The 10,244-nt window shown below is 38.2% G+C and overlaps 1 protein-coding gene across 1 annotated transcript; it reads right to left on the bottom strand.

The window, feature by feature from the left end:
* Positions 1 to 212: 212 nt before the first annotated feature.
* LOC147903656 (putative pentatricopeptide repeat-containing protein At3g49142) lies at positions 213 to 3,091 on the bottom strand. Its single transcript, XM_087400474.1, has 2 exons — positions 2,645 to 3,091; positions 213 to 2,531 (listed from the first exon to the last, which is right to left on the bottom strand). Exons 1-2 carry the CDS (start codon positions 2,660 to 2,662, stop codon positions 1,287 to 1,289), a joined length of 1,263 nt encoding a protein of 420 aa, XP_087256600.1. The 5' UTR covers positions 2,663 to 3,091; the 3' UTR covers positions 213 to 1,286.
* Positions 3,092 to 10,244: the final 7,153 nt, after the last annotated feature.

Here is a 10,244-nt window from a genome sequence, read left to right on the forward strand (position 1 = left end):
ATGGTTTAATAATAAAGTACGACATGAACCAAAAAAGATGCACTCAACAAATGGGATCTGTTATAATGAAACTTGCTCTATCATAAAAAGAATGAATATAATTGAGACAGTAATAGTTTCAATTGCATCACATATGTCATAACCATTGGCTAATGCATAACAAAGATGAACAGATAAACAGATATACATCAATCATCTTGAAGGATACATAGTCAAGGCAAGAGTGGATGTGAATTGCTTACATAGATGCAGGTCAATCATCTGGAACAATACATAGTCAATGGTGGATGTGGAGTGTTTACATAGAGGAGGGTCCATCATCTTAAAGGATGAATAGTCAAGGCAAGAGTCAATGAAAAGCAACTTGCAGAAAATGATGTATATTCATTGTTTTTTGAATTTCTCATATTTATTTGGGTTTTTGGCAAAGCCCTTCGTTTTTAAGATCCAAAAATATGTCAATGGGCTACTTAAATAAGACCAACTCAAATAATGCCCTAAACCTTCGTCTGCCAAGTCCCTATAACTCATCGGATTGGTGGATTTCCCAAAACAAGAGACCCTGGGGCCAATTGGGTCTTTGCATTATTGGTGTTGGAGCCATGATTATTGTTTTCTCTTGCTATTGCTTGGTAGCGGGCTCTGCCTGTCCAATGCATGGCCATGGCATACCTAGCTACCTGGAGGGGAACTATGTAGCTCCTCAAGTCTGCTTGGAATTGCTGTCAGAAGAGAGGCTCACTGTTGCATGTTGAACACTGGGCATGGGGCTTGCTGGCTACTCTTGCTGAGGCTGCTCTGCCTGGAAGGAGGGCGTACGTGCTGTCTTCTATAGACAGAGAACCCCCTTTGCCGATGAAGTGTAGGTGTCAGCAGCCTTTTACCTGCTGTTTGCAGACTTTAGTTTGCCAGAACTAGAGGCCCCTAACGCTGCTCTAGGTCAACTTGACTGCTGCTGATTCGTCAACTTATTAACAGGCAGACTTGTGCTGATTTGGGGCCTCTTGTGCTGAACTTCTGACTATACCTGCTTCCATGGGGATCCACCTGTCCTGCCGCCTGCTTTGCTGCCCTTGTGGCTGCCTGCCTGTCTGCCCACTGGCTGTACCTTGTGTCAGCCCTAGGGCAGTGTAGTGATCCCACGTCATTCAAGAGAGGATGCACGTGACAAATGATTCGGCAGCATTTTGGCACTCCATAAACATTTAAAGAATCTTCTATACTCAAATAAGTGTGCCTTAGGCTGTACTAAAACGCCTAGAAACTATTGTCACTTTCTCGGAGTGTCAAAACAAAATGTCTTCCTGTTGATCGCCTAACGATGGCCACCATGCACCACTGCCCTCCTGCATTTGTTCAACTAATCTCTCTATCTTTGCATAGGTATCATCAATGCTTGAGTGGCTTTTGTCTCCCACAACAAAGGCATGCACTTGATCGTCAACCTCAATGAAGACCTTGGCAGGCTTATTCCAGACACCCGCACATTTCCTCTGCTCTTGTATTGAAAGTGCATCCTCCTGCCTGTCAGTGTCAGCATAGATATTGGACATTAGTATATACCCAGCAGAATCTTTGCTATCCACTTCAACAATTTGATCAAAGCATCTTCTACCCACTTGCACATTCCCATAGGTCCTGCAGTGACCAAGCAAAGTCCGCCAACCCACAATGTTAGGCTGCAGTGGCATAGTTTGAAGCAAGTCTCTTGCCTCAGTTAAGCGTCCTACACGACCAAGAAGATCAACCATGCATGTGTAATGGTCGAGTATTGGTGTGACACCATGATCTTCTTCCATGGACTTGAAGTAGTGGCAACCTTGTTCGACTAATCCCAAATGACTGCATGCAGAGAGGAGAGAAACAAAGGTGATACCGTTTGGAAATAAGCCTTCTTGTTGCATCTCCTCAAAACATTGCAGGACCTTCTTGTAATCATTGTGAAAGGAAGATCCTGCAATCCGTGCATTCCATATTGCCAGATCCCGCTTTGGCAAATTCTCAAAGATTCTATGAGCATCCTCAATGCTTCCAGATCTGAAATACATGTCAATAAGGGTGCTGCCAATAAAACTGTCAAGATCTAGACCAATTAAAATAATGTGGCCATGAATCTTCTTGCCATAATCTAGTGCAGCTATGCTGCAACATGCCTTGAGGATGCCAACAAACGTCACACTATTTGGTGTTAAGCCCTTCTGCTGCATTTGCTGAAAAAATCCAAAAGCCTGATGATCATCCCCCTGCTGGGAGTGTCCTGTAATCATTGTGTTCCAGGTCACAATGTTTGGTTCCATCCCCTTCTGTTCCATTTCTTGAAATAGAATGAGAGCATCTTGACCACGTCTATGCTGGATGTAGCCACTAAGCATTGCATTCCAAGTCACAACATTCCGCTCAGGCAAGTCATCAAACACTTTGCGGGCATCCTCCAGGCTCCCACATTTGGCAAATGTGTCAACCAGAGTACTCCCAACTCGTACATAGGAGGCAAAACCGCTTTGAAGGATATGAGAATGAATAATTTTTCCCTGTGCCAAAGCAACAGAGATTGCACATGCTTTCAGAACAGCAATGAAAACATGGTCATCTGGTTTCACGCTTGACTCTCGCATGCGGTGGTATAAATGAATTGCCCGCTTACCTTGTCCAAGCTTTGCATGAGCTGATATAATTGCACTCCAGGCGAACGCAGTGGGTCTTGGCAATTTCGAAAACACCTGATGTGCTTCGGTCAGACTTCCGCATACAGCGAACAATCGGATCAAGTGGCTGCCCCAAAAGGAATCTGTTTCAAATCCTTGTCTTATGATGAGGCTATGCACTTCCCTGCCTGCTGCCAAATTTTTACTGTTGATGCATTTTTGCAAGAGAACAAACAACAGGTGGGTAGAGGCATAAATTCGCAAAGGGTTCATTTAACAGCGACCTCCAATGGTGCATGCAAACGTTGCTTCTCGCATACTACCATTTCTATATGAGCTTACCGTCATCTTCTTCTGAATGGATGGAAGCAGCATATATTCACTACTTCTTTATGAGCTTAGTGCCCCAAATGCAGAAGCTTCATCTCCTTCTGAATGGGTGGAAGATGAAGTCAATTCTCCACAATGATACAGTTGGAAGAGCATATACTACAATTACCATATGAGTTTAGTGCCCCAAATGCACAAGCTTCATCTTGTTCAAATGGATGGAAGCTTTTAGGAGGATTAATTCAACTATCCATATGACACAGTTGGAAGAGCATATATTTTGAAACAGCATATACTCTGCAAAGCTTCATCTTCTTCTATATGCTACTCTTTATATTTTGAGCTTATTGCCCCAAATCCAAAGCTTCGTCTTCTTCTAAATGGAGATGTTATAAGGAGGATTGATTCAATTATCCACAACTGTACATTTGGAAAAGAAGTCTTCTTCTAAATGGAGATGTTATAAGGAGGATTGATTCAATTATCCACAACTGTACATTTGGAAAAGAATATATATTTTTCCCTTGGTGCATTACATAAGCACCCGAGGGAAAATGAGATAGGGCTATAAAGAAGTGTGACATCAATAGTAGAGAAGTTTCACATCAAATGGTTCTCAAGGGTAGGGGAAGTAGCACCTTGAGGTCTAGACCATGGAGTGCTATTTCCTGTGGTCCCCACTATTTCCCCTCTGTCCGTGTTTTCCCCCTCTATTTCCCATCGTTTTGCACAACATAAGGGAAATACCGCTTCCCCTATTTTCCCCCTCCATGACACAAGAACAATAGAATAGTTAAAACATGTAACTGCAAATAAGTGTATCGTTGGATGCTAATCACACCCCCATGAGACTAGTGGCTGTCACCTAATTTCTCCATTAGTTTGCTTGTATTTTGAAGGCCCTTGATCTCAACAAATTATTTCGTACATATGACTTGACCTAAGGCAAAACCTAATTGAAAAGGGACTAGAAATTCAGTTGATGTCTTATGTAAAAAGGTGGAGATATCCCAATTAAGCTAAAGTCAAAGGTATAACTACAAAACTTCATGTAAATAAGAGAAGGGGGGGGGCTCATAAAGTTCTCTCCTCTTATAAACAAGAGAGGAGGGGGGGGGCTTCATTCAGAAATTTCTCTCCTCTTTACATGAATAAGAGAGGAGGGAGGGCCTTACCTCATAAATTTCTCTCCTCTTTACAAAGCCCCCCGTTACCTTGACCCATCCCCTCCTCCCATTTCCACAAGTTCATACATTTTTTATTTCATTTCAATTGGGGGGACCTATTTGCTATCCCCTAGTTCTAAATTTTAGTCAATAGCGTCCCCCCAATTCATGAAAACAAGCTATTATTAATTAGTTGTGTGAGGCCAGAGGTGCAATGCCAGATTAACCTAAGGCAATCCCGATGATTAATTCAATTAATTTTGAACTACAACCAGACTTGAAAACCAAGTTTCTCCACCAAACTTGCACCATTTATCTTGAAACTAGATCCTCCCATCTAACTATGAGCTCCTCTTATTCTCATGTTTTCGCCTTCCTTCTCTCTTATTTTTGAGTGCCATTTTACACCTTTCTTGTTTTAACTCTATTCTTGAATGTTTGATTTTCTTTTGAGTGGGAAGCTTATTTCTCTTTCCTCCCTATCATAAGATGGAATTTCTTATCAAACTCTCATCATTTCCCTTCTCTATATTTGCTCCCCTCCCATTTCAATTTCATTCTTTCATAACTTTCAAGATTTTTGAGCTAGATGCATTTTGGGCGCTTCTCTTTCATATATCACCACTTCCTTCTCTCATTTAAGATTCTTTTTTAATTTTAACTTGGTTTTCAATCAGAAACTTAAGACAACCAATATGGCTAGGCGAACCATGAATGATGCAAGGTGTTTCTAGCCTAGAAGGAGCTACTAGAGGAGATTCTTTGAGAAAGGAAGAAAGCATAAACTAGACTTTCTTATGCATGAAAATCAATCCTTCTTTCATCCATCTCTTCTAGCCTAGAAGGAGCTACTAGAGGAGATTCTTTGAGAAAGGAAGAAAGCAGAAACTAGACTTTCTTATGCATGAAAATCAATCCTTCTTTCATCCATCTCTCAACACTAATCACTTGCCCTATTACAATACATATAGAGACATGATTTTAAAACATTTGTGAAGTTTTACAGTGTATTCATGTAACTTTCATGGAGGCCCGATGTGAGATAGGCTTTGGAAAGATGCAACATTCAAAAAATGATGCGATTTAAAATTTTATGATGTAGCTTTGAAGAAATAGTCACTTTGTATTTTGTTTTGTGTAGTTGTGTTATTTTATTTTGGTACATGATTTGAAAATGGTAGAGGTTTTGTTTGTTTTCGAGGAAATTTCATGAAGAGTGAGGTTACAGAGTCTTCTAACAAGGGAGAAGTGTATAACAATAAAAAAATAGTCACTTTTAAATATCCTTTCATGTGAGTAGATATACTTTTACTATAGTTATCTACAAAACTTTCATGAAATAGATCTTGAGATGTTTGGGAGCATGTAATTTGTTTTGGAGTCAACACCATGTAGTTCATCCTACAACACAACCGTGTCCACTCAGAAGAAAAAGCTAAAGGATTACTTTAGCACCATGGAAGATTCCTACTTCCTTTGGCCAAGAATGCTATGCAATGGGAGGAGGTGAGAAAGAAGCAACATGTACTCACATAGAAGCCCTCCCTTCGTGAGATGGAGATGAATCAGGTGGCTCTTCAAAAGATTAGAAAGTACCAAAATTCTATTGACCTAGGTGCTCATTTCAAAGGCCAACTTTGCAAGGGTGGTACACAAAGTGAAGCATAATCTAAACAATAGCAAGATGTCCAAGGAGTATAGATGATGGATTATGAAGGCCCCCTAGCATACAATTGTGGATGCCTTACTTTCTTTGTAGAAAGCCACATAGGCATACTTAGTAGAGCTTATGAGTGACACCCAATTGGCCACCATGCATAGAAGCCTATGACCGCTAAGGACACTCAATTGGCTGCCATCCACAGAAGCATGGTCACTGTGACTGCCAAGGACACGCAATTTTGTCATTCACCTTAGGGGATGGTTAGGGATTTTCAGTGTACTATGCCTTAGGCATTGTGGAATGTGAATCTTGTATGAGGTTTTTCAAAATATAATAAAGTTGCATTTGTTGCATCATTTGATGTCTATGTATCTTTCTTAGTTGTGTTTGCAATCTCAAATCTACTTGCATACAACTTAAGGAATAGAAATAATATTCAATAGTAAAGAAAGAAAACATATCAAAATTGTAGGACCTTAATTGAAATCATCAATACTAGATCAATTATATAGTTTGATTACATAGCTCAAGCCTTTAGGGAAAAGACAACTCTAGCCTACTTGGCTTAGTCCTAGACCCTCCTTTGCTCATCTAAGAAGAGAAGATTGTGTAATTTCATTTCCTATTGCAGCCGATCTGTAACACTGGCTAGCCCTACGATGGCTGAGAGTCTATAGAGGGTTCCTCATGAAGTGTTTGAGAACAAAAAAGGAACGACACTACACTTAACCAAAATTACATGATCGGCATTTTGATGGATAGAATTCATTCAAAAAAGTAAATCCCACATCCTCAACTTCACTATGAGCACCTTCTCATCTAGAGAAACCTGTCGATGGAAGACCAAGATATTGGGATGAAGTTTGTCAAGATATGCACAATGGAATACATCCCTCCCTGATCGAATCCTTTGCTTCCACCCTTACACATAGCATAGTCATCTAGCCACAAACATCCTAAAATCAGCCATTGATAGCTATAAAAAACATATAGGAGATTAATCTAAATTCTAATATGAAATTTTATGATTTGCTCACACTAGAATAGTGCAACCTTAGCCCACTTTTTGCAAAAAGTAAGCCAATGTTAACACCATTCTAGATTTTCGAGTTTGTGGACACTTTTTGGTCTAGATTTTTATCAACTATATCACATCAGCTGTTGGAGCACTTTGGTGCCAAAAAACACAAAAGTGTCAAGTCCAAAATTTTGGTTTTTAGGTTTGACCAAATGTCTCAAGGAGTTTGGTATATTTTTCCACCAGCGTATGCTCTAGGGTGAGTGTATATAGTGGATGAGATTTTAGACTTGAAGAAGCCTCCAACCCTATCTTTTTAGAGGCCTCTCTAACCCTAATTTTTTCTAGGATACTTTTTGCAACAAGTACTATCCTCGAAGCATACTCAGCTAAAAATAAATACCAAATTCTTTCATAAATTTGGTCAACTCTAAAAGCCCTAATTTTGGACTGGATATTTTGTTTTATGTTTTGTTTGCACCAAAGTGTTCTCTCACTTGATTTTATACAATTAATGAAAATCTAGATCAAAAAGTGACTTGTAGCTAGGAAATAGGGAACGGTGCAACATGAGCCTAGTTTTTGCTAAAAGTAGGCCCAATGTGCACCGTTTTGGATTTCCTAGCTTTAATGCTCCTTTTTATCTAGATTTTCGTTAGATGGAAATCAAGTGGAGAAATAGCCTGGTGCAAAAGAGGCACAAAGTTATCAAGTCCAAAGTTTTTAGATTTGACCAAATGCACTCCTAAAATCACCAACTTTTTTTGTGCATATTTTTTCATTTTTGACATTAGATCAAAAAATGGGGAAAATGATTGTAAAAATGCCTATTTTTTGACAAATTATTTTTAACATCATTTTTTGAAAAGTGAAGCATTGATCCATAACCATGCAATTCGAGGGTACCCTCCAATCACATAGTTTCAAATTTTAGGGTTAGTATACAATAATCTCAAATCATACTCTAGTAGAAAACATACCAAATTGTCTAAAATTTCACCCATTGTATACAATCATCTCAAATCATACTCTAGTTAGAAAACGTACCAAATTGGTAAGAGCTTTTTAATATGGCAAAATTTTATTTAAAATCTACTTTTATCAAGAGATGCAGTTTTGGACCATAGCCTTAAACCCAAGCCCAAAGACTTTAATGTACAACCACAACAAGAGATTTAGTGCCTAGCTACATATGAAATCACTGTGCGGCTTTACAGCTACACAATATGTCATTTTGATAACTAAACCATTTTTTACATTCACACATGTTCCTTAAAAAGACAATATTCTTGAGTTCATGCATGGAATACATAAACAATAGAGAGGCAAGGAAGAATGGTCTATAGAGCTATAGATATTCATGAATATAAGCCAACAAGACATGGAGCTTGAAAACAAGATCCCCATTGGTGGCCTTTTCTTCTAAATCCTCTTGAAGAGCACAAATACATTCTCCATTCCAAAGCATAATTGGAAAGTGGTGTTTTTTGGTACGTCTTAATGCATGGAGCTTGAAGTCACAGAGAGAGAGAGAGAGAGAGAGAGAGAGAAAGAGAGAGAGAGAGAGAGAGAGAGAGAGAGAGAGAGAGAGAGAGAGAGAGAGAGAGATCTATGTTTGTGTGTGTGTGTGTGTGTGTGTGTGTGTGTATGCATGTATGTATGTATGTGTGTGTGTATATATATATATATATATGTATATATATATATATATATATATATATGTATATGTATATATATATATATATATATATATATGTATGTATGTATGTATGTATGTATGTATGTATGTATGTATGTATGTGTGTGTGTGTGTGCGTATATATATATATAGATCTCTCTCTCTCTCTCTCTCTCTCTCTCACTAAAACTTCTTTTTACAAAGTACTCTATTCTCTTTCAATTTAGCTCATATTTTATCCATCATTTGTTGCACTACCTCCTTTATTACTAGCACTTCTATCGTGAGTATGACTAGTATACCCATCTCCCATTTCTCTAACCTTTTGGCCCCCTCTTAGGACCATACATATATACCTTCATAAGACTTGAATATAGACGTACAATAATAAAGTAAAGAAGAGAGAATTTGTAAGAGACTTTAAACAAAATTAGAAGTAAATGAGAAAAATAAAACCAATCTTATCAATGAGGTTTCCAAACTAAAGGAAGGGCTTCCTCCAATAGATGTAGTATATTGTTTTATGGAACATGGCTTGGTTCAAGGTTCATCATAGAATTGAACTACTTGTGCTCATAATATAGCAAATGAACCAATGTATGGTCAATTTTCTGATCTTAAAACACTGTACCATGAAGTTGATTAAAATGAAATTCAACAGAGCATGAGCATTGAGTAGTACAAATTTTTTGCATCCAACCCTAGTTATTCACTAGTCACAAATTAATTGGAATAGTAGGAAGCAAGAAGGACAGAGAAATCAGCTCATCATTGCTTCTAGAAGCTTGTAGTAGCCTATTTGAGTCTATCTTTTTGACTTTGTTAATGAATTAAAAATTTTGGAAATAACTTCTTAGTGGGGAGAGAGAGAGAGAGAGAGAGAGAGAGAGAGAGAGTAGTGACATCCATGTCATAGGGAAGAAAGGCGGGTCTACTGATCCTATTAATGCTCAAAGGTCGACCATCAAGGCTATGCAAGTTTGAAGGCAACTAAGTGGTTTTTAGGAGGGAAACATGAGTGAAATCAGCATAAGACTAGAGTAAGAATTGGATTCAAAAATAGGTACGAGGGAGGATGTAGCAACCGTGAGTTGTCAAATGCTCCTGTGTGGGCTTAAAAACAACGTGGAGCATAGAATACATGGCAGGATGACAAAAAGATGCCTGAGGGCTCATAGAGCGTTGCTGCAGATGCTAAGAGGAATCCAAAGCTTGCTTGAGAATTGTGACTCCATGAGTCCAAATAGATTACCTTAGAAGCATAGCGAGCCATCAACTTTTGGGGTTCTTAAGAATTGTAGCCACTTTGATTCCTAGCAAGCTTTTGTCAAAGATTGTATAGCAATAAACACAAAGTATCTTGAAATTTTGCTTGTCAATAATTAATATTTAACATGCATATTAATAGATCCCCACATTATCCATTTCAAATAAGCAAGGGCTAAATAACATTATATTATTATGAAGAGCTCAAATTAGAAACTTAAAGTGGATAGCGCATCCTCTAAGACACTAATTATGAGCAACCCTTTTTAAACCAATAAATAGTCATTAGAAAATATTCCATAAAATTTTGTCTTTTTTTTTTGTTTTGAAAGTTGTCCCAGATCAAATTATGAATTTAATCGTGCTTGATTTAGGTTAGGGGCTTTTAAAATATGTAAATTCCAAATCCAAAGTAATACTTAAATCTTCAATCAAGTGAAATCATGGTTACAGCACAACTTTCCATGAAAATAAAAAG

Source organism: Dipteris shenzhenensis, chromosome 3, assembly GCF_047967505.1.
Source record: "Dipteris shenzhenensis isolate YYH24624 ecotype China chromosome 3, Dip_SZ_1.0, whole genome shotgun sequence".
Lineage (NCBI taxonomy): Eukaryota > Viridiplantae > Streptophyta > Polypodiopsida > Gleicheniales > Dipteridaceae > Dipteris > Dipteris shenzhenensis.